We start from the raw sequence: 19,845 nt of genomic DNA, 5'->3' as shown, positions 1-19,845 counted from the left end.
TTGCCACAAGGAATGCACAAGACACATTTTTGTGTCTTGTGCACAAGACACAAGAAGCATGCAAGAAGGCACTCTGATCAATTTAGAACAAATCTGAACTTTTTAGTCAACATGCAAGTCAAGTCAAGTTTATTTATATACCACATTTCAGCAACAAGGTGGTTTAAAGCACCTTACATCATAAAAACATAATTCAGTCACCAATTATGAAACAAGCAATAAAAGTTGCATTTTGTCTAATGCCATCATCAAAATGATCAAGCAAATACATATCAAATATAGTTCTAGTTGTTATGAGTCAAAGGCAGCTCAAATAAGGTGGGATTTTCAATTTTGATTTAAAGGAGCTTGGGGTTTCAGCAGTTTTGTGGAAGTTTGTTCCAGATTTGTGGTGCACATGAACTGAATGCTGCTTCTGCATGGTTGGTTCTGGTTCTGGGGATGCAAAGCAGACGAGAACCAAAAGACCTGAGTGGTCAGGAAGGTTGATATCACCAACAACAACAAGACGTTACTGAACATGTTGTCAAGTTGTTCAGTAATTTATAAACTAAGAGAAGTATTTTAAAGTTTATTCTCTGAGCTTCAGGAAGCCGGTGTGAGGATTTTAGAACTGGGTTGATGTGCTCTATCCTCCTGGTTTGGTTTAATATCTTTGTGCAACTAAAGATATTAGTATTAGTATAGACTTTATGCAAAAAGTGAACACAGTAGCGACAGTGTCAGAATATGGGCATGTTTTCCTTCAGGAGGAGAAGCGAAGCCTGTCATTTTTGCATGCAAAAAGCTTTTAAAGCCAGGCCAATTTCCTTCAACTTAAGAATTGCGTCCTACTTTGTGCTGCTATATCAAACAAAATCCCATTTAGATACACTAAAGTTTGTTGTACTGTGAAAAAATGAGCACTAAAACTTTTCCAAGTCATTGCATTCAGTACTAAAACCTTTTCTCTACCTTAATTTTTAGCCCCTTTAAAACAGTCAGTGTGTGCTTCTGTTTATCTGAACACAAGCAAGCACAACCATACGGTACAGCACCCACACTCTTCTTGCGCTTAAGGAGCATTTGAAATGAGCAATGTCTAAGCCAGAAGCGGTATTATCACAATAAGTCACAATTACTGTCATTGCAAATGTGCATTATGTAACCAGAAAGCAGCTGAAGTCTTTCTTTAGCTTAACGACGCCGAGCTCAGCCTCGCCACCTGTCCTTGTGCTGCCCTCCTCCCGCCGTCTTCCATCATTCCAAGCACATTTAATAACGTTTGGTCGTCAGAGTTTAAAAGCTGATTTGAGTTTTGCTTCTCCAGCTAGACTTGCTGATGTTCATGCCTCCAACTATCCCTTCAGCACCGACCCTCTGGCTATTATGCTGCACGATTCAACAATCTCGGTTAATAGTCCTTCATGCCAATTAAGGCTAAAACCTGAAACGCCACTTGCGCACACAGAAAAATGTTTTTCCTGGAAAATAAATTTGGCAAAAATTCAGAGACTTTAGTTCCACCTCTTAAGGTTCCAGGTAATTCTGAGTTACATAGCAACGTTCCACTCTGTCATTGAACAATAGCCGTCTCCTCATACACAGGATGATGATGAAGCACTGAAATGCCTCATTCAGGGCGTCTCAAGGTCTGACTCACCGTCGGTAAGGCAATTTCTGGCACAGCTGAGAGAACATTCCAGAGAAATGCTGGTTTAGCCACTTCCTTAATGTCAAATTTACTTGAATTTTTTTAAGAATATAAAAATGTTGGAAATGTTGCACACATCAAAATGCCAGGCCAGCAACTCTGATCATCTTTAAACAACACTAATGATCTAGCAGTTGGCTAAAGCACGCGTTTTCTTTTCTCAAATCTAAGTCTTAGTTTTCTAGCAACTTTTCATGTTTAAATGGTTTTTTAATGCAAGCCTAACATCACAGCACGTTACAGAAATTTGCACACTAATTGCGATCCTTAAAAGCAACAACAACAGCACGTATTACCTTAGTTTTCCAAGAATGAGAACAACAACAAAACTAGGTGTGAGCTGGATACCATAGTCTAAAAAAAAAGAAGAAAAAAATGACAAAAATTTTCCATCATGCTACACCACGTAGACCAGAGATCTCACTGTCTGCACTTAAGTGCCTGTTGCTGCACACTGCCTGTGAGATTCCTACAAAACATATTCTGCCTTTTTCCCAAGTTCACAGAAAAACATGGCTGCTTGCTGATATTTTCCATCATAAAAAAACATCTATAGTCATGGTGTGAAAATTTAAGGCAGAGTTGCAGATCAATCTCTTAAGGAACAGCATTTTAAAACAATAGTTGTCCAGCTTCAGGGAGCAGGTCTGTGCAGGAATGTTACCTGACTAATTAACCAGCTGCCATCAAAATTGACATCAGTAAAGTGTTACTTTATAAAGAGCAGAATGGCAAGATTTTATTATATTATAATAACTGTGAATGAATACGTAACATTTTTTCAGCAGAAGTAGGATTTTTTTTTTTACTCTCCTTTAAATAAAAGCATTTAGTTCACATTATACAAGTTGAGTTTAAATTGGTTGTAAAAACCGCATTACTGTGAAACTTTTTTTTTTCTTATAGTTTTTAAACTGTGAGAATCTCATTCTGGCTCATGCCTTGACATGACACCATAATACTTGATAAGAGCCTGCCAAGAAAGCAGTATATCGGATGACTGCAGAGGAAAGCACTTGTAAACCTATTGAACAGTCAATTTTATAATTATGAGAAGCTGCCCTTCTGTCACCATTATCAACTTGCAATAACTACCATATTATTGTGCACAACTATATGTAGCCTAGAAACTACATCTGAAATCCCTCACGAAACTCAGAAAGTCGTCATGGAGTTGTATTGAAAGAAAATTATTTTGTAATAAAACTTTACGCAATGACTGCTTGATGTGACGTGCTAAACAACATGAGACTACGTGAGACTTAAATTTAAGCAAAAAGAGGTCAACTGTTCAGAAAGTAAAACTGAATTGTGTGAAATCTTTATAAATAATCTGTATCTTACCAGAGAAGCTTTTTAATAATTTATTTTCTGTTAAGTTTCTGAGCTCCTGTTTGTTTTAGATAGTGTGTAATTTGCTGCTGACTAAGCCATCATAAATCATTAAATAACGAGGCAAAAATGACATGGTTGTCCACTGCATTCATGCCTGCACCACTCAATAGGCCCATGGTAACATTGGAGGTTCTGCAGAGATCCACCGCTCAGGTGGACGTTTCTGTCAACAGGGAGGCTATGCACTCCGCATATCGGGCTTTCATAGAAGAGTGGTCCAGTTTGCAGTTTACCACAGGTCAAGGGAGGCAGCAAACATGTGAAAGAAAGTGCTTTGGTCTAAATACAAAATGCCACATTAACACTGCACTTCACCCTGAACAAACCATCTCCAGAGTGACGGATATATCAGACGGTCTGGCTGGAGTCAAACACGAAAGAAAACCTCTTGGATGCAGCAAAAAACTTGAGAATGAAAGGAAGTTCAGACCTTAATTCAATCCAGGTGAGTATCTGCGACAAGACTTGGTACAGACATACCCCAAGACTTGCAGCTGTAACTGCGGCACAACGTGAATCCACAAAGCCTCGACTCACTGGGCTGAATGCACCTTCTTTGTAAAGGGATTTCTGAAAACGATGTATCTATTTTCTTCCAATTTAAAGTCATGCACGACTTTGTCTTGATCTCCCCCATAAAATTCGCAATAAAATACATTAAAGTTTACCGCTGTTATGTGACAGACTGCGGAAAAGTTCAAGGGGGGGATGAATCATCCTGCAAGAAACACTACAGTTTTATTGAAACCATTATCCTCCTCTGCCTTTTGAAAGACTAACCAGCTTAAATTTGGGTTTACATCTAAAACTGTTCTTTGTTTTGTTGTTGCTGGAGCCACCCTTTTCAGATTTGTTGTCAGTAAACATCAAATCAATCAGACATAACGCCAACAGCAATAGATCGGAAAGTGGACATGTCGTGCCCAAATGCAAGACCAAAATTTAGTTTTCACTGGATTGCTAGGTTGGTGCTTCTCATGCTATAAGCTACCAAGAATTTTGTCCAAAATAGTGTTATGAAGTTAAACCAGAGTCTTCAACTGAAACCATCAGTTTATTATGTAATAAACTCACACAATGACCTGCATCATTTCTGGAAGCAACTCCCAACTTGTTTAGGCACATTTTGCTCAGGAGCAATAAAAAGGAAATGACAAAGCAATATTATTTGCTGAGGTGATGTATGAGCTCGGCATCAGACGTGTGTTAGATCGCAGCTATTTTCTCCGCTCCTCGCTCGGCTCGTGCAAGCCGTGCCAGCGAGCAATTAATTTAAGTCTGCCTTACCGAAGTATGTCAGCCACCAGGCCTGGAAGTTGCAGAGAGATCCCTTCGGATGGGTTTCGCCCTGGAGAACGAGCGAGAAGCAGCATGGGAAAGCATTTAAAAAAAGGCTCAGCCACAGTCTGCGTTGAGTGTAACAGACAAGAGTAACTCACCATGACATATGCTACGCTGTCGAAGAAGGCGGCTACAGTCAGGCTGAGAATCATCTTCTGTGGCGTGAAAATTTAAGAGAAAGACATGAAGAAGGAATTTCAAATGTAACACCCTGAGTGAAAATGCCCGAGTGCATTTATGTTCGCGTAAGGAGGACGACAAATTATAGCTGGAATGATTTCTAATGCAGCCGACAGCTCGGCGTAGCCGCGTTTCTACTCATTTTTCATATAAAAATCCCATACTTTTAAAAGAATCATATTTGCCGACTTTCTGTCCATTTTCTTTTACCACTTTCAATTTGTAAGGTATAAGCACAGAAGTTCCCGATGAATTTTCTGCTGGGACTGCAGCCTGACCTCTGCCTCTGACTGTAAATGTATCTGCATGCATGAATTGTCCAAATTCCCTTAACCTTGCAGGAAGGGGTTGCCTATCTTGAGCAGTCTTTGGGCGAGAAACGGGATGCACACTGAACAAGTTCGCAGTCCATCACAGGGCCTTGACCCACACACAATTAAGGGCATTTTAGAAAGACCAATTACCACCTCACATTCTGTATATTGTTATTTTGGAGGAAGCCGGAGTACGCAGAGAACACGCAGCCGCAGCGAGAACCTGCAACCTCCATGCAGAGCCCAGATGCATTAAAACACACAGCCTGTCTGTGAAGCAACAGTGCTCCCCCACGTTTAAATACAGAATCTGCAAAAAGGTGAAGGACGGATGGATGGATGAATGGATGGTTGAATAGACAATTAAAATGAATGAATGGATAGTTGGACGGACAGAAGGTCAGAAGGAAGAATTGATTCGAAATGGTTGGACAGATACATGGTTGGATAGTTGGCTGCATAGTTGGTTTTACGGGTGGACAGACAGACTGTTTATGATACTACAGGATATGCTTCGTACTTGTCCAGGAAGTCTGCTGAATGCCATCTCCGTGACAACGCTGGAAAATTATCACAGCAGACGCACTTCTCCTGTTTCCTCTCTGAAATTGTTCATTTTATGTAAAACAAATCAATAATCCGCAGACTACAGGAACCATGGTACACACCACTCATATTTCCCTGCAGTGGCGGTAATAATCTGCGGCTGCACACAGCGAGAGAAACACGCGCGTGCACACACACACACACAAACACACACAGAGCCCTTTATCAATTCATGTCTTGCAGTGACCCTGCCAAGGCTACGGGAAGGGGGTGGGGGAGGGATGGGAAGACACAATAAGCGCGCAGGAGGGCCTTGAGAGCACTAAAGACTACTGACTGACAGATAACCTTTTCAGAGAGGATGCAAGTAAGGAGAAGGTTTATGTTGTATAAGAAGAGGAGGAGGAATGAGATGTGGGGGAGGGGAAGCGTAGGGGGACGCGAGGTCGCTCTCAGGAATGTAGTCCAGAGGTAATGGGTTTCCGTCGGAGAGCTTCACGCTAAACTGTCATTTACTTCAGATTACAAGGATAGCGTGCCGCGCGGCTAAACCAGACGGACCCGCCGGACCGGGTTCAGAAAACACAAAATCATCCTGAAGCTGCACGCTCATAGCAACACCGCAAACAAACTCTCTATGAAAGCTAAATCCCTTCAATATAAAGAAGAGGGACTCGGAAGCGGGAGAGTGAAAAGGTGGGGGAAGAAATCCATAAATATTACGTTTATTTAAACAGCTTCGCTTGAAAAGAGGGGAGGGATGTTGGGGGAATAAAAAAAAAAAGAAGCTCGGGACGGCAGTCGCTATCACAGAATGACCGTGAGTCAATTAACACCCCCCGATTCATTAATCTGTGCATTTTAATTGGGTTCAATTACGCCAAGATTTACCATGGCTAATTGAACAGATTTCCAGTGGAAATGGAGCAAACAGAAAAAAAAAAAAGAAAAGAAAAAAAGAACCGTCGGAGAGGCAGCGTGCAGTGTAGTGCAAATTTACCTGAGCCAAGGACTGATAGCGTCGGAGCAGCCAGATTACAAACAGCATGAAAACACTGAGGAGAGGAAGAAAAGAAAACTATAATGAGATTCACACACTGCGGTATTAAACTTCTACTTAATTTAATAATAACTTTTAAAGTAAGGGTTTTATAAATACTTTTGCTCTGGACTGGGACTTCCAGAGCGCCGAAATTAATCTTATATTTTCAACTTAATCAAGAAAACGGAGAGGAGCACCCTCCATGAGCATTTTATGCATTATTAAGTTAATGCCACACCTGACGGCGCTGGGTGTGGCGCATACACAGCACCCCCAGTCCTCCAGAAATCAATCAACCACGTTAAGATTTAAAAAGAGCTAAACGCTTTATGAATATCGAATTTATGACATGATTAGTATAAAGGTTAAAACTTGGTTGTAAAGGTTAATGTCATGATTAACTGTTCCATCCGGCCCACCACACCTCAGATCTATAACACAAATCTCATCCGAGCTCATTGGATGGTATCCGGTTCTTTAGGTTATTTTCGTGCAAATGCACAACCGATTAAGTATAGGATGTTTCCAGGCACCTCAGATGTTAGGCTTTAAGCCTGAATGAACAAAATTTTTTTTAATTGTTCTTTTCGTTAAGACTTCTTTTTTTCCCCCCCAAACTTTATTTACCTTGTTACTTTTTATTGCTTATTTGTTGCAGTGCAGCCTGAAGTTGTAATAAATTGGCTGCAATATGAATCGTTTGCAGCTGGTGTTACTGAAACTTGCAGACTACGGTATGCTCCCTTTAAGAATGACATCAATTATTGCCGAGATGACACAATTTATTTACAACGGCCAAGACAGGTGCTGCCATGTCCTTAATGAGCACCGACAATTATCACTCAACCACTTATAACCACTAACTCCTCTTTGTTATTTTGTTCTTAATTGTCTCTTTTATTGGCACCCATGGTTAACATGTTAGGGCCTGTAAATAAATGAATGTTCTATTGCAACAGCATAATCTCGCACTGACAATTTTGGAATTATCCAACATTAATTTGAGTGGCAAAAAAATATCATGTTAAGAAATAATTGTTTTGCTCTTAATATTTTTCACACCACCTTTGCCAATTAGCCAGCCCTTAGTGTATAGAATCAGTGGCCTTAGCATTTCACAAGCCTGGCCTGCGCCTCTTTGGAGAATGTGACCAAGATGGCCACCGAAGAAGATTGTTTTTGCCTGGTAAACCATTTCTCTGTCAGTCTGTCAATCTGTTTGCATCGTTATTTTTTGGAAGACAGATCAAATGATGACTCTTTTTTTAATTTTGTGGTGGACTCCACCAGATTGTTATGAAAACTTTTGTGGCATTTCAAAACATATAATGTATACATTAATACTGAATAAGTTAGAATATGCTTTCTGATAAGGCTCATTTGTCAGATTGAAGCATATTTTGCAAAGAACAACCTTTAAGATGGTATTAAGGATACGTTTCAATAAGTCCACTTTTTATTACTAAAAAATATTGTTTCATATTTTCATTAACTGCAAGTAGAAAATTATCATAATGAACAGAAACAACTCTATTTAAAGTGTTTCACTTAGTGCTAAAGTTCTTGAAATAAATAGATTTTTCAATAATATAATTTATTTAATGGACTTGTAAAATGTTTTCAGAAACACTGCATGGTTTTCTGATACGGTGCCGCCCTAATGTTGGCAGATGAATGCAATTCACATACAACTAATTTCAGAGTCTCAATCACAGATTTAACATATATGTTTACTACACATGCGAAATATGAGGTCCTTTATTTTTCTTTAGGAAGAAAAACTCAACAGCTCATTTAAGAAACACAGCTCAAAAGGTAAGAACATTTTGTTTGCCTGATTATTGCTTTGCAGTAGCAATGCTTCTTGTTAAAAATAATGTACCATTTAAAAGCCTGTTTATTTCCCTTTAAACAGCAGCACATTGTAAAAAAAAAAAAAAAGAAGCATTTCTGGTTCGAGAAGCAAAACTGTGCATAAGGGTTTCACCCATAAAATCATCACAACCTATTCTGTTACTCTTTTTTGACGCTTGTTAATTGGATCAGACAGATAAAGTTGGACAAACTATTTATTTATTTAGCAAACAGGAGGTGTTGTATTGCTTTGGAGAACAGCACATAACCACAATAGCCTGGCACCTTCTCTTTACAATGGTCACCAGATTGGTCTCGCTCTACTGTGGGATGGCATCCCTTTTTTCAACCAGCATTTAGGATGTGTTACTCTGGCACAAACAGTCAAACTCAGAGATCCAGACTTCATCACGGCAGTGGAAGCAAGACTGCAGTCCATCGTCTCAACTCCCAAATTCTGGATGTAGTCTCTGATACTCCCTGCTACAGGAAGGAAATCACTGTGACTTCTAGAGAGAAAGAGCTCAGTCGCTAAGAGCTGGGATGTGAGATTACAGTGGCCGAGGGAAGTCATCTGAACATTTCTCTGCATTGTGATTCCCTCAAATTAGGGCTGGGCGATAAATCGGTTTTATCGATTAATCAAATTTTTGTTTTTTAAAAAATGTTTGGAAAATTTGGATTTTATTTGAGCGGTCCTTGGGTTTCAATAGTTCAGAGTGATATCAGCACACCCAGGGCGGCCATCTTGGTTGACAAGCAGGCTTACAGCTTCTGTTTATTTGGACTTTGAATTCAAGCCAACTCTACCACAAGGTATAAGGGTCAGGCTAAGATGTGTTTTTAACAAAAATAAAAAGTCATAATGTTTCTGGAATATATTAAAGTGTTAATGTTACGAGAATAAAGTCTTAATATTAGTAGAATGAAACAGTAATCTCATGAGAACTCTAACACAAAAGATAAAAAATTAATTGCCCAAGCATTTTTTTTTTTTACTGAAACAACTTTATTCTCATAATTTTAAGATGTTCTTCTGGTAAAATTGCATCTTTATGCTGCTAATGATATGACTATATTCTCATAATAAAATTTTTTTTAAAATCTCATACTCTGGCCCTAATACTCTACCGTACAATTCACAGAAGGGATGATTTAATGGGATGATGGAGCCACTTTTTGAAAATATCCCTTGTCATTTGTAATTTCTTCTTTAGAGAATAAAAAATGATTAAAATCGAAATTCAGACCTGGTATAAAACAATTGAAGATTTTATTTTGAAGTCATTTTGCCCAACCCTACGTCGATTGCTTATGTTTCCAGTAAGGAAGATGCCTCCTCACAATATCCCACTGCCTCCATCGAGACCTACTCGGTATTGGCAAATAGAATTTGACAAGTTGTTAGTGGGCACAACCCCCTCTGCTGATTAACCCATTACAAATGTTGAACCATTTAAAGGGAAATAAACAGGCTTTCTAAATTGGGAAAACACAAATCCCCTTTACATTTCCTGCTCAGCTAATTTGATAGAATAAAAGACAGGGAAATATTCACCATCCGATTAAGGAGAAGGTTCCTGTGGCTCGTTTTACTGATAAAATCACCGCCTGTGAAACAGAAACAATTGATTAGTCCATGGCTCACGACATATTAAAATGGTTGGCACACTTAACCGTGTGTTTTGCAATTTGTTTCAGGTAAAGCCCTCTGGAAACATATTCGGAAGTGCGGAGAAAATGCTGCGCTATCATCATAATAATCACGAGCTTAAACGCCAACAGGACGACAAGACTGCCATTTGTTCCAGCTTACCTGTGTGTGTGTGTGTGTGTTTGTGTATGCAAACACACCAGAGACTGGGGAGGGATTGCAAAATTTAATTTGCACTCAGAGTACTCCAGCTCACTAAACATAAACAGCTGCAATGTACTGACACCTGAGACGTGTACTCAAAGGTGTTCGCGGATGTCACATCCACACGAATCCGACCTATTTTGCCAGGCAGCAAACAAAGAGGGGGGATGTGGGAAGGGGGTGCTGGTTAGTGACAGCTGAGAGACACACGACGTACAGACGCAGGCAGATGTGATAATGAGCAGAGCTAGGGACCAGACGCTCTGCATGTTTGCTAAACTCAGAGGATAGTGGCGCGCCGAAATGAAAGGAAAAGCACCGAGGAATGAAGAGAATGAGAAAGCTGCTACTCAGTCCGGCGGGCTTCGGGGAAAATGAAAAGGCCAGCAGACGTCTCGCATGCAAAGCAGAGAAGGGCATGCCCACGCGCTCAGATCTGGAACGTCGCTGTTATTGTGTTACACACGGTTAGCAGCAGTATGTGAGGAAAGCCACATCGTCAACAAGCAAACGAAAAGGAAAACATCCTTCGATCACTTTGATAATCTATATAAAGGCCCGGGGGGAAAAAAGCATTACTGCAACATGTTGCTGTTTTTACAAAACATCTATCTACTGAATAATTTAAACACCTTCCATATTTAGAGATGCACCGATTCGATATTAATATTGGTATCAGTCCCAATGTTGGAGAAGATTTCAGAACGGGGATCGGTGGCATCATGCCAGATCCATAAGGGTAGATCTATTCAGTTTAATTCTATGCTTTGTGCTCTGAGCGACATCATGGTATAAAGTTATTTATTTTACATGTTTGACCAAGATAAGTCAACCTATTGTTTTTGTCAATTTCAGTTTTTTTATAATTAGTTTCACATTCACTGCTATACTCCTAATTGCACTGACTGAACAAATTAAAGCTGTGTTCTTTTTACATGTTTGACTAAGCTTATGAAGCTACTGGTGTATTTAAGTGTGCTGTACTGGTGCAGAGTTATCAAACACATTTGTAATTTACTACTACCGTAATTTACTACATTTATGTATGTGTTAAAAAAAGAGATGTTTTGAGTCAATTCAGCACTGTTTTTGGACTGTATTGGATTGGTATCAGCTGATACTAAACCTCAGATATCTGTATCGGTATCGACCGTGAAAAAAGTGATTTGGTGCATTCCCAGTAAGTATGGAGGGTTTGCTGGTACCAGGGGTTACCAGGTTACATTTTTAAAACTACCCAAAAAAAAGGGCTGCTTAACAAAACTCAAATGCTTAACTCAAATGAATTATTTTGAAGTCAGTTCACTCAGTGACTCGGTCCAGATGACTCAGCGATGTTGGGCTACGGTGTGTGCCCCACACATACAGTGTGGGGCACACACCGTCCCGCCTCATGATGGTAATGTGATACATCTACGAGGCATTTACTGTTTACTGTGTCTGATGGCCTTCACTGTCTGTTTGTGTCATGTGTACTTTTTTAAATACACCAACTTTTTCTATCAAACTGAACCAAAATCCTTTCTAATGGCTGTTTAAAAAAAAAATTTCAGCATATCTATGCACAGTAAAGTATTATTTAATTCAAATAGCAGTTACCCGGCAGCCATGACAGAGGAACTCTTAATTCTGATGTAAGACATCACTTATACTGCCGCTCAGAAGTTTACATACAAGAACTGGGAATGCAAGTTTAAATGTATTGTGAATTTTCTCTGATCCAAGCAATGCTAAACTACTAATATTTACATACAACCCCAAATATACATTCGGGTAAACATTTCTTGGAAAGTTACAGAGAAACCAGATGCTATTTGTAAACTTCAACAAGCTTATGTAATAGATCTGGCTGGATATTTAGAGTCCTCCTTCATCATCTCTCCGAACCCTTGTGCAATGATATTCCTGGAAGCAAGAATAAAGATCATCTGCTTGCTGGTCCCTCCACCGTGCTTGATCTTAAGGCCTCTCCCAGTTTGATTCCTCCAAATCTACTCCATGTACTTGTGGCCAAAAACCTCAATATTTGTCTCTTGTAATCAATACAGTTTTATCTGGAAGACGTTTGGCTTGTCCATGAAGGTAGCCGCAAAATTCCAGTCATGCTTAAGGCTTTTTTCTAGCTTAGTACCTTCAGAGTCCATGTTGATGTAACAGCTGCTTTACTGAAGACAGCAGCACTTTAGCAACTTCCAGTTCATGACAGGCTTTAGTAGTTCTTAGGTTGTTCCTGAACATCCTAAGTGATTTTCTTGTTTGTCTGTTTGGGTCGGTTAGTTAATACCTGGAGAAGTTGATCATTTGAAAAAAAGACATTAATCTGTCAATCCCATCAAAACTGGATTTGGAATGCTTCCTGAAAGGCCTGCTTAAAGCCGCAACCCCAGTCTTATTGAAAATATTTAGAATATGCTAGAATGGCACGTCGGTGCCAGAAAACCAACCCATTTATATGACTGCTACCATATCTGATCATTAAAGTTCAAATATCCATCCAGAATTATGACAGATACTCATGATGGCAATAATAATACTTATTACTGTACTAAAATATTATTAATATCATTATTATCGTTAAAATCGTAAATTTAGTTTTGAAACAGCGTGGATTAGGAAAAAAAAATCCTAAATAAGTTAAAAATAGTGCAACCTATTCTTGTATTTCAGTTTTAATGAAGTTTTATGAAAAATAAGTCAAAATGAAATGCCCAAATTAATGGTGATGACTGTGATGTACAAACTTCTGACAGGAACTGCATTTGTGAAAGAGCTTCACACAGCTAATGCAATGAATTCAAACTCTCAATTGTGGGAAATACAGAACTAAATTTCTGTGTCATCATGTCTCTTGAACATATATAAAATCATTCACTTCCTGATGCTAATGAGGTGTTAGTTATAGCTCCATTTACAGTATTAGTTTGTTTTGTAGCCCGTGTTTGCTGGGTATTTTTACAGATCGACGTCTTTTCGGGGTTAATAAACCTATACCTGAAAACTGGCGCTGATTCAGTGGGATTCCTATGAGCAACGGTGAAATGATGCTAATTATTCAGGATGCCTGGCAGCTCACTGCTATTATTAGCATGAGAAAACATGCAGTTATCAAGCTCCGTTCATCAATTGGCCAACTGATAATCACTGACCTCCTCCCCCCCAAAAAACCATCATTGATAAATAATACTCATGTTAATAATAACAATAATTTTCTACTACAAACTGACAAGCAACGTGATTATGTGGCTAATTAGCTCCAAAGCTAAAGCTGCTGCTACTCTTAACAGTGGCTACTTACACATCGATTGTCCTTTGAGGAGGAGTTAAAAAACATGCAGCGTGACTCGTTAATGAAACTCCGAGAGTCCATTTTAAGACAACACGTCTTTAAAATAAATATTTCTGCTCAGCTTGTTATGGTTTGGTTGTAGCTTTCCTTTTACTTCCTGTTACTACCGTGCGCGAGAAGGGACACAAAGGGAAACTCCGATGAAACCCTGTGACATGAGGGGGAAAAACATTTCTGCAAGTTCAAACATGCTTGAAATATTTTTGGGTTCTTTTGAAATTCCACTCAGAGGAAAACATTTTATATATTCAGCATTTAAGTATAGAAACTTAAGTTTTTAAATAAAATTGTCCTACGAATCCTGACCTAAAGAATTTGTAACCCTTGAGCTTTTCCAAATGTAATTATGTTACAAACATAAATATTAATGTATTTTATTGGGATCTTATGTGATAGAGTACTTTTGAATAGGTCTGCACCAATTTTGTACATGTGGAGACTGAAATTCTGGGTCTCTCACAAAATGGATTGAATTCCTTTGACTGTATGTTTCGGTTTTACCTCCCAAAAATGTTTTCCTTTTCCAGAATTGCCTTCAATTGAGCTAGGCCAGCTTACTATATGCATGATCCTGCCACCAGTACCTTTCATGAAATTTGTGGTATCTCCAGGGCTTCTACCACATATAGAATGTTAGCTTAGTTTTATCTCTCTTATGAGAGCAACTTCACCAACATGTTTGCTGTGGCTTGTGTAAACCTCCAAAGGCGACATTTATGACTTCCTTTCAACAACTGCTTTCTCTTTGCCATTTTTTCTTTATCACGTAAAATCTTGCCAGCGACGTAACCAGAATTACGGAGCGCACAACTAAAAGTTAAACATCAACAAATTCTCCAATCTTAGCTGTGGATCTCTGCAGCTCCTCCAGAGTTACTATGGATGTCTCGACAGAACACCTGTATTCATATTTATACGCCGATTAAATTACACATAGTTTGAACACTTGCCCGGTCACTTCTGAGTAAATAAGATCACACTATTTCTGTAAAGCAATTTAAAAACTATGCATTACAGTCTGAATAGTATGCATTAGTGCATGTTGATTGTTGGCATACTCTTAAATTAACCTCTTATTTTGCTACGAATGAGTAGGGATTTATATAGTAAAGGTAATGACCATAAATGTCCATAAGGACAAAGCACAAACTTGTTATGTAACTAAGATTATATCTGTAAGAGGTGAAAAGTCGTCTAACCACTCTTACGAAACATGGATGAACTGCCTACAGGTGTGTTATACTGGGTCTTTGTCCTGAAGCTTTTGTTGTCGCTGGCCTTCTAACAGTAGTTTTTACATCATATAAAGCCACTCCTAACATGTTAACTTTTACTTAACATGTTAGGATTTAATCAGTCTATTAAATTCATTTTTGTGTTCTTGGGAAAATCAACTTTGATCACACTCCAAATTTGTCTGGGGTTAAATTTCCATTGAACTGTGTATTTTTTTTAAAAAAGCACTTAACTTCGACGAAACAGTGTAAGTTTACATTCAGAAGCAGGATTTGTTGTTTTACCGTTTATTTCCTGAAAAGATTCATTTTTGGTGATACGAGCGGTGACAATAGGTACACAAAACTACAATTTACAGTAATATGCCTCGCCCAGATTTTTTGTTTTACTTTGTAACACTATTATCTCTGTCGTTAATCATATGGTTATTTATAACTTCCTCCTTTTACAATTCAGTACACTTATCTTTGTGGTGGTATCTGTTCTACTAGCAAACTAATTTACAATCGTTCAATCAAACTCTATTTATAAAGCTTATTTAGGGTGAGATTTAAGATGAATTATTTTCCAGAGGTTAAAATACAACAGACATCTGGTTCAGGAGACCGTTTTAAAGTAACATCCATATTTCATGCTTGTTAGTTTATTACTAAGCCTTTGTACTAGAGAAATACATTTTATACTTATTGTTTTTGTTACATCAGTACACTTTTTTTTTTTTTTTAAAAAAGACAGCAAAGTTTGTTATATAAGCAATTATGTTCCTATAGAACAATATTAGCCAGGTACTTTGCATAAAAATAGACTGATGTATGTTGCATCCATGAGTTTATTTCAGGTTCAGATTCATTTGTAGAATGACAAAAATCCCATTTATTTCTTAAAACCCATTTATTTCTGACATGCTGCTCCTTCATTTTGTTATCCAGTTATCCAAAATCCTCAATTTCTGAAGGAATTCACTGCACATAATACTGAGGCATGTCAGGTTTTTAGTTAATAAATGAGAAAAAAAAGTAAAAAGCAGTACATGCCAAAATAAAACGGCAAAAACCTTGAAAAATATTCCTCAAAACGAATTTTAGTGGATTTAAAGAAAGTCTGGTTTCTTGAAAGCAAAGGTTGTTCAACAGATGTTATTTAAAATGGAAGGAATTCACAACTTTTGCATACAATTGCTTCATTGCTGGTCATTAATACACATACAGTGAGCTTTTTAAAAAATATATGTTTGCAATGTTTAATGGTAATAGTAAAAATAAATTGACCAACTCTTGGAGCTAAATCTGACTTTTCTGTGCTTTATTTCTTGTTTGTGTGCAGCCATAATGCCAGGCAATCAAAGGCGAAAGAGGGTGTTGAACTTTATTGACTCATGGCGCCACCGAACGTCCAGCTGCACCCGCACGACCTTTGTTGCGAGTCAGCCGCAAAATAATGAAAGAAACCTGGAATTTCTTTCCTGTTTTTCATGTTGCGGCGTTACATAACTAAGACAACGCGACTCAGATTCAGAAACGGAAGCAACGCTTCTCAACAGAGTGAAGTTATTTAACCCAACTCACATCACAGAGGTTTGAGGCATTTTGATTTTTATTCAGCTGCGAAATCTGAAAGTAGAAAAGAAATGTATTTCTAGATCCAATCACCTTTGCACCTTTGCATGGAGCATCAAACATACCAAAACTGACTCCAGTTTCTCTGAGTATCGGTGGTTCAAGGTGTTGGCACTTGAAACTTAACACAAAGGGAATGTTTCTCAACCTGCTAGCCATTTAGTCACAGCCCTCTTTAAACACACTCAGCATAGTAAGTGACCATGCAAAGCTTCTATTAATATAACTACTGGCAATACTGTTACCAAATAAAGTAGCCTATGATTGCAAGCTAAATTATAGAATTAAACTTGCACAAAATGTGTATCTCTCTTTCAAAGCTACTGTATTTAGCCAAACCATAAACAGATGAAGTCATTTTTCCTGTTGTTGTTTTGTCCTCACACGAGCCACCTTTCCCCACTAACAGCTTGTTTTGGGAGAACACAGTCAGTGGTATATTGTTAGAACTCAATTACGCAAAGCATTGTTTATCACCAAAATTAATGTCCAACACGTTGAAGCTAATTGTGTTACAGTGAAATTGCACCAAGGCAAATTTTAACAGTGTATTTTGAACATTAATGGTACAAATACTGATATTATTTATTGTATGTTCTTCAGCAGACCATCGTTTGAGATTAATCATGACGAGGGATCAGAGTTGGACAAGAAGACTGCTAACAGGCAGCTAAACAGATCCAGATCATAACGCAGTCCTCTTTTTCTTATGCTGTTAGTTTTGCACTAAATGTAATGGAAGGTTTATTTCCCAAAAAGGTTCACTTTTGTTTCATCAGTCCATGGAATATTCTCCCAGAAGTGTTGGGCAACGTCAAAATGTCTTTTGAATTAATCTGAGTCAAGTCTTTGATTCCTTTTTGGTTAGCGGTTATTTTTGTTTTGGTGTGCTGGAGCTTTTCCACACACATGATTTTTGCTTCTAAACCTTACAAATTACTTATCCTTTCCAGACTGATGTTATTGGAATGACCTTTTTTTTAATCTGTACTGAAGTTTCTTTAGATTGGATTATAATGTTTTGCTTTTTTAGATCTTCCTGCCTATACTTCCTGTCATCGTACAGGTTCGTTTGAGTGATTTTGTGAATTTACAGTAGCAATGCAACTATGAGGCCAGTTTAACCTAACTCAGCTTCACACAAAAATGGATAAATCATAGTAAATTTAAGTTCTAGAAATAGAACAGGTGTACTTCACTTATGTTGGTCTGGATAGCTTGTCTTCTCTAAGAAATAAACAAATCATCATTAGTAATTTTTGTGTAACTCTCTACGGGTGCAAATGTGGGTTTTACGGCACATTTAAATTTATAGCTAAATGTTTCAAAGTTTTTAAATACATTTTTACAACAGTCAGTTTCTATTAGTTAGATCCCTATCCTAAAAATATAACAGGCAATGTATGTGACTATTTTTTTTTTAACATCCAAGCACTTATTAGGTGTGACATCATTACCAAAAAAAAGAAAAGCTAACTTTTATGTTGCAGTAACAGTTGAGAATAATATGGCGCAGTGAAATGTGAAAGCTGCTTATCGTGTGACATAAATGCAGTCAGGTAGAAAAATGACACTCCAAAAAGTAGTACATTTGTATAAAAGTTTATTAAGTACATGTACATATGTAAAAAGAAAAAAAAAAGAAAGAAAAAGGTGCATACAAAAGTGATTGCTTGTTTTGACAGATGGACCTTGCAATAACAATAATACCGAACAGGCTAAGCGACAATAACAACAGAGACAAGCGTCTCATGGAAACCCTCATCATTCTCCTGGCAGGAGAATTATCATTTGATTCCAGTTCACTGACCATGTAGGACACGAAGAGATCACGGGCAGCTGTACAGTAAGCATCTGCCTCCTTCTAAACAAAGAGAACGACATCTAAGCAAAACATCAGGCCGAGAGAGTCGGCAAAGGACAAATCCGCGTGAACTCACTGACATCACCGTCATCTCGGTAGAGGAGATGACGAGTCCTTTGTCAGTCTTGGTTCAGTCCACTTCTTCCCCACATTACGAGCTTCCGTGTGGAGCTCGAGCACACGACGGGAGGTAATAAATACGTTAAATAGAGGCTTAAATAGTTTCAGTAATGCTTTAATCAGGACCAAAGACCACGTGGCCGCTGCCCTCTTCACCACCTTTCAGATGATTGTTTTCATCAGCAGCAGAAATCAGGAAGAAAGTTCAGTTCAGCCAGTAAGACTGTTCAATATATATATATATATACATATATATTTTAAAAAAATCGACAGTCCAGTTTGTGCGCGCGCCTCTCTTTACTGGCCCCATCCTCCGATGCCAAGTTCCTGTTTGTAGCGCTTGGTGAGCGAGTTGGCTTGCTGGGTCAGCTTGGACAGAACCCCCTGCAGTCCGGTCAGGTGGTACTTGAACTGCTTCTGCAGGTCCTCGTCCTCTCCCTCGTCCTCCTCCTCGGAGCACGACGCCGAACAAGAGGACACGGAGGAGCAGGTGGAGGCGGAGGAGTGCGAGCGGGTGACTTTCATGCTCTCCTTGAGCCGCTCGTCGGCCGACGCGCACCGGACGCCCCACTCCATGTCACTGCGGATGGACTTGAGCAGCTCGTAGTAGCTGAACATGTCCCCGTCTTCCACGTCCGACTTGAGGACGCCCATCTCCCTGTCCTCCTCCAGCGGGACGTCCCGCAGCAGGCTGGGCACCAGGATGGTCTGGTCCATGTCGTTCACGGCGCCGATGAAGCGGTTCATGGCGTTGAAGAGCGAGTTCTTCTGCTTGGAGGTTTCTGACAGCTGCATCATCATCATCATCTTGATTGAAGTTGCTCTGATTTTTTTTTTGTTTTGTTTTTGTTTTGTTTCTGCTTCTCTTCTTCTTATCAGGCTTCTGTGAGCTCTTCTCTTTCGTTGTGGTTCGCAGCTCTGGAGGATCCCTTCTTATAGCCGCTTGTGAGGCGGTTCCTAAACCTGTTTGTCACGTTTGAAACCTGAACCGGATGACCGTAAGTAGCACAGAGACAGGAACGCCAGATGAACACCTGGATCTGGGACAGTGGCTGCCCGCTCGGACCGGTTGGACAGGCTCTTCTTTGCAGAAGATTCGTTCAGAAACAGGTGCAGATTTCATGCAAATAATAATAACGATTTTTTAAAAAAACTTCATAAAAATATTTGCTTTAAATGCACAAAAGTTTTAGACCCACAACTCGTCCTACTACCTCAGTGCCGGTCCTGTAAATCTTTGAAAACTTTCCCTTCCGGTGAAAGACGGCAAAGATTTCATCCACATATCACACATTCTGTTCTGATGAGCAAGAAGTTGTTCACGGATGTCGCCGGGGCGGGGAGTGCCAGCCACAGAGAAAAATCAGGCCACTGAGCTGACGCACGGCAGCCCAATCACGGGCCGGGGTTTGTTTCTGTCGGGGCGGGCCAAAAGCAAGG

At 39.1% G+C, this 19,845-nt stretch overlaps 2 protein-coding genes across 3 annotated transcripts in view; both read right to left on the bottom strand.

Moving 5' to 3' along the window:
• LOC116723364 (cyclic AMP receptor-like protein A) overlaps positions 1-13,677 on the bottom strand; it is a 73,706-nt gene extending 60,029 nt beyond the window's left edge. Inside the window, exons 1-5 of one of the 2 annotated variants that reach the window (XM_032568199.1) lie at positions 13,519-13,677; positions 9,924-9,976; positions 6,470-6,524; positions 4,528-4,584; positions 4,376-4,436 (exon numbers count right to left, since the gene is read on the bottom strand). In XM_032568199.1, coding sequence (XP_032424090.1) covers positions 4,376-4,436; positions 4,528-4,584; positions 6,470-6,524; positions 9,924-9,976; positions 13,519-13,522 — 230 coding nt within the window. In that variant the 5' untranslated portion in view covers positions 13,523-13,677. The remainder of the gene's footprint in view (positions 1-4,375; positions 4,437-4,527; positions 4,585-6,469; positions 6,525-9,923; positions 9,977-13,518) is intronic. The other variant, XM_032568198.1, reaches the window with a different exon arrangement.
• A 4,332-nt stretch (positions 13,678-18,009) lies between these two features.
• On the bottom strand, positions 18,010-19,548 carry LOC116723543 (mid1-interacting protein 1-B-like). The gene has a single exon (XM_032568567.1). It carries the CDS (start codon positions 19,210-19,212, stop codon positions 18,703-18,705), a length of 510 nt encoding a protein of 169 aa, XP_032424458.1. The 5' UTR covers positions 19,213-19,548; the 3' UTR covers positions 18,010-18,702.
• Between the last annotated feature and the right edge of the window lie 297 nt (positions 19,549-19,845).

The sequence above is a fragment of the Xiphophorus hellerii genome, chromosome 7 (assembly GCF_003331165.1).
Source record: "Xiphophorus hellerii strain 12219 chromosome 7, Xiphophorus_hellerii-4.1, whole genome shotgun sequence".
NCBI lineage: Eukaryota > Metazoa > Chordata > Actinopteri > Cyprinodontiformes > Poeciliidae > Xiphophorus > Xiphophorus hellerii.
This window is presented reverse-complemented; position numbering and strand designations above follow the sequence as displayed.

What these genes read in the sequence shown, in the direction of transcription:
- LOC116723543 (XM_032568567.1), bottom strand. Translation starts at nt 19,212, where the DNA reads ATGATGATGATGATGCAGCTGTCAGAAACCTCCAAGCAGAAGAACTCG.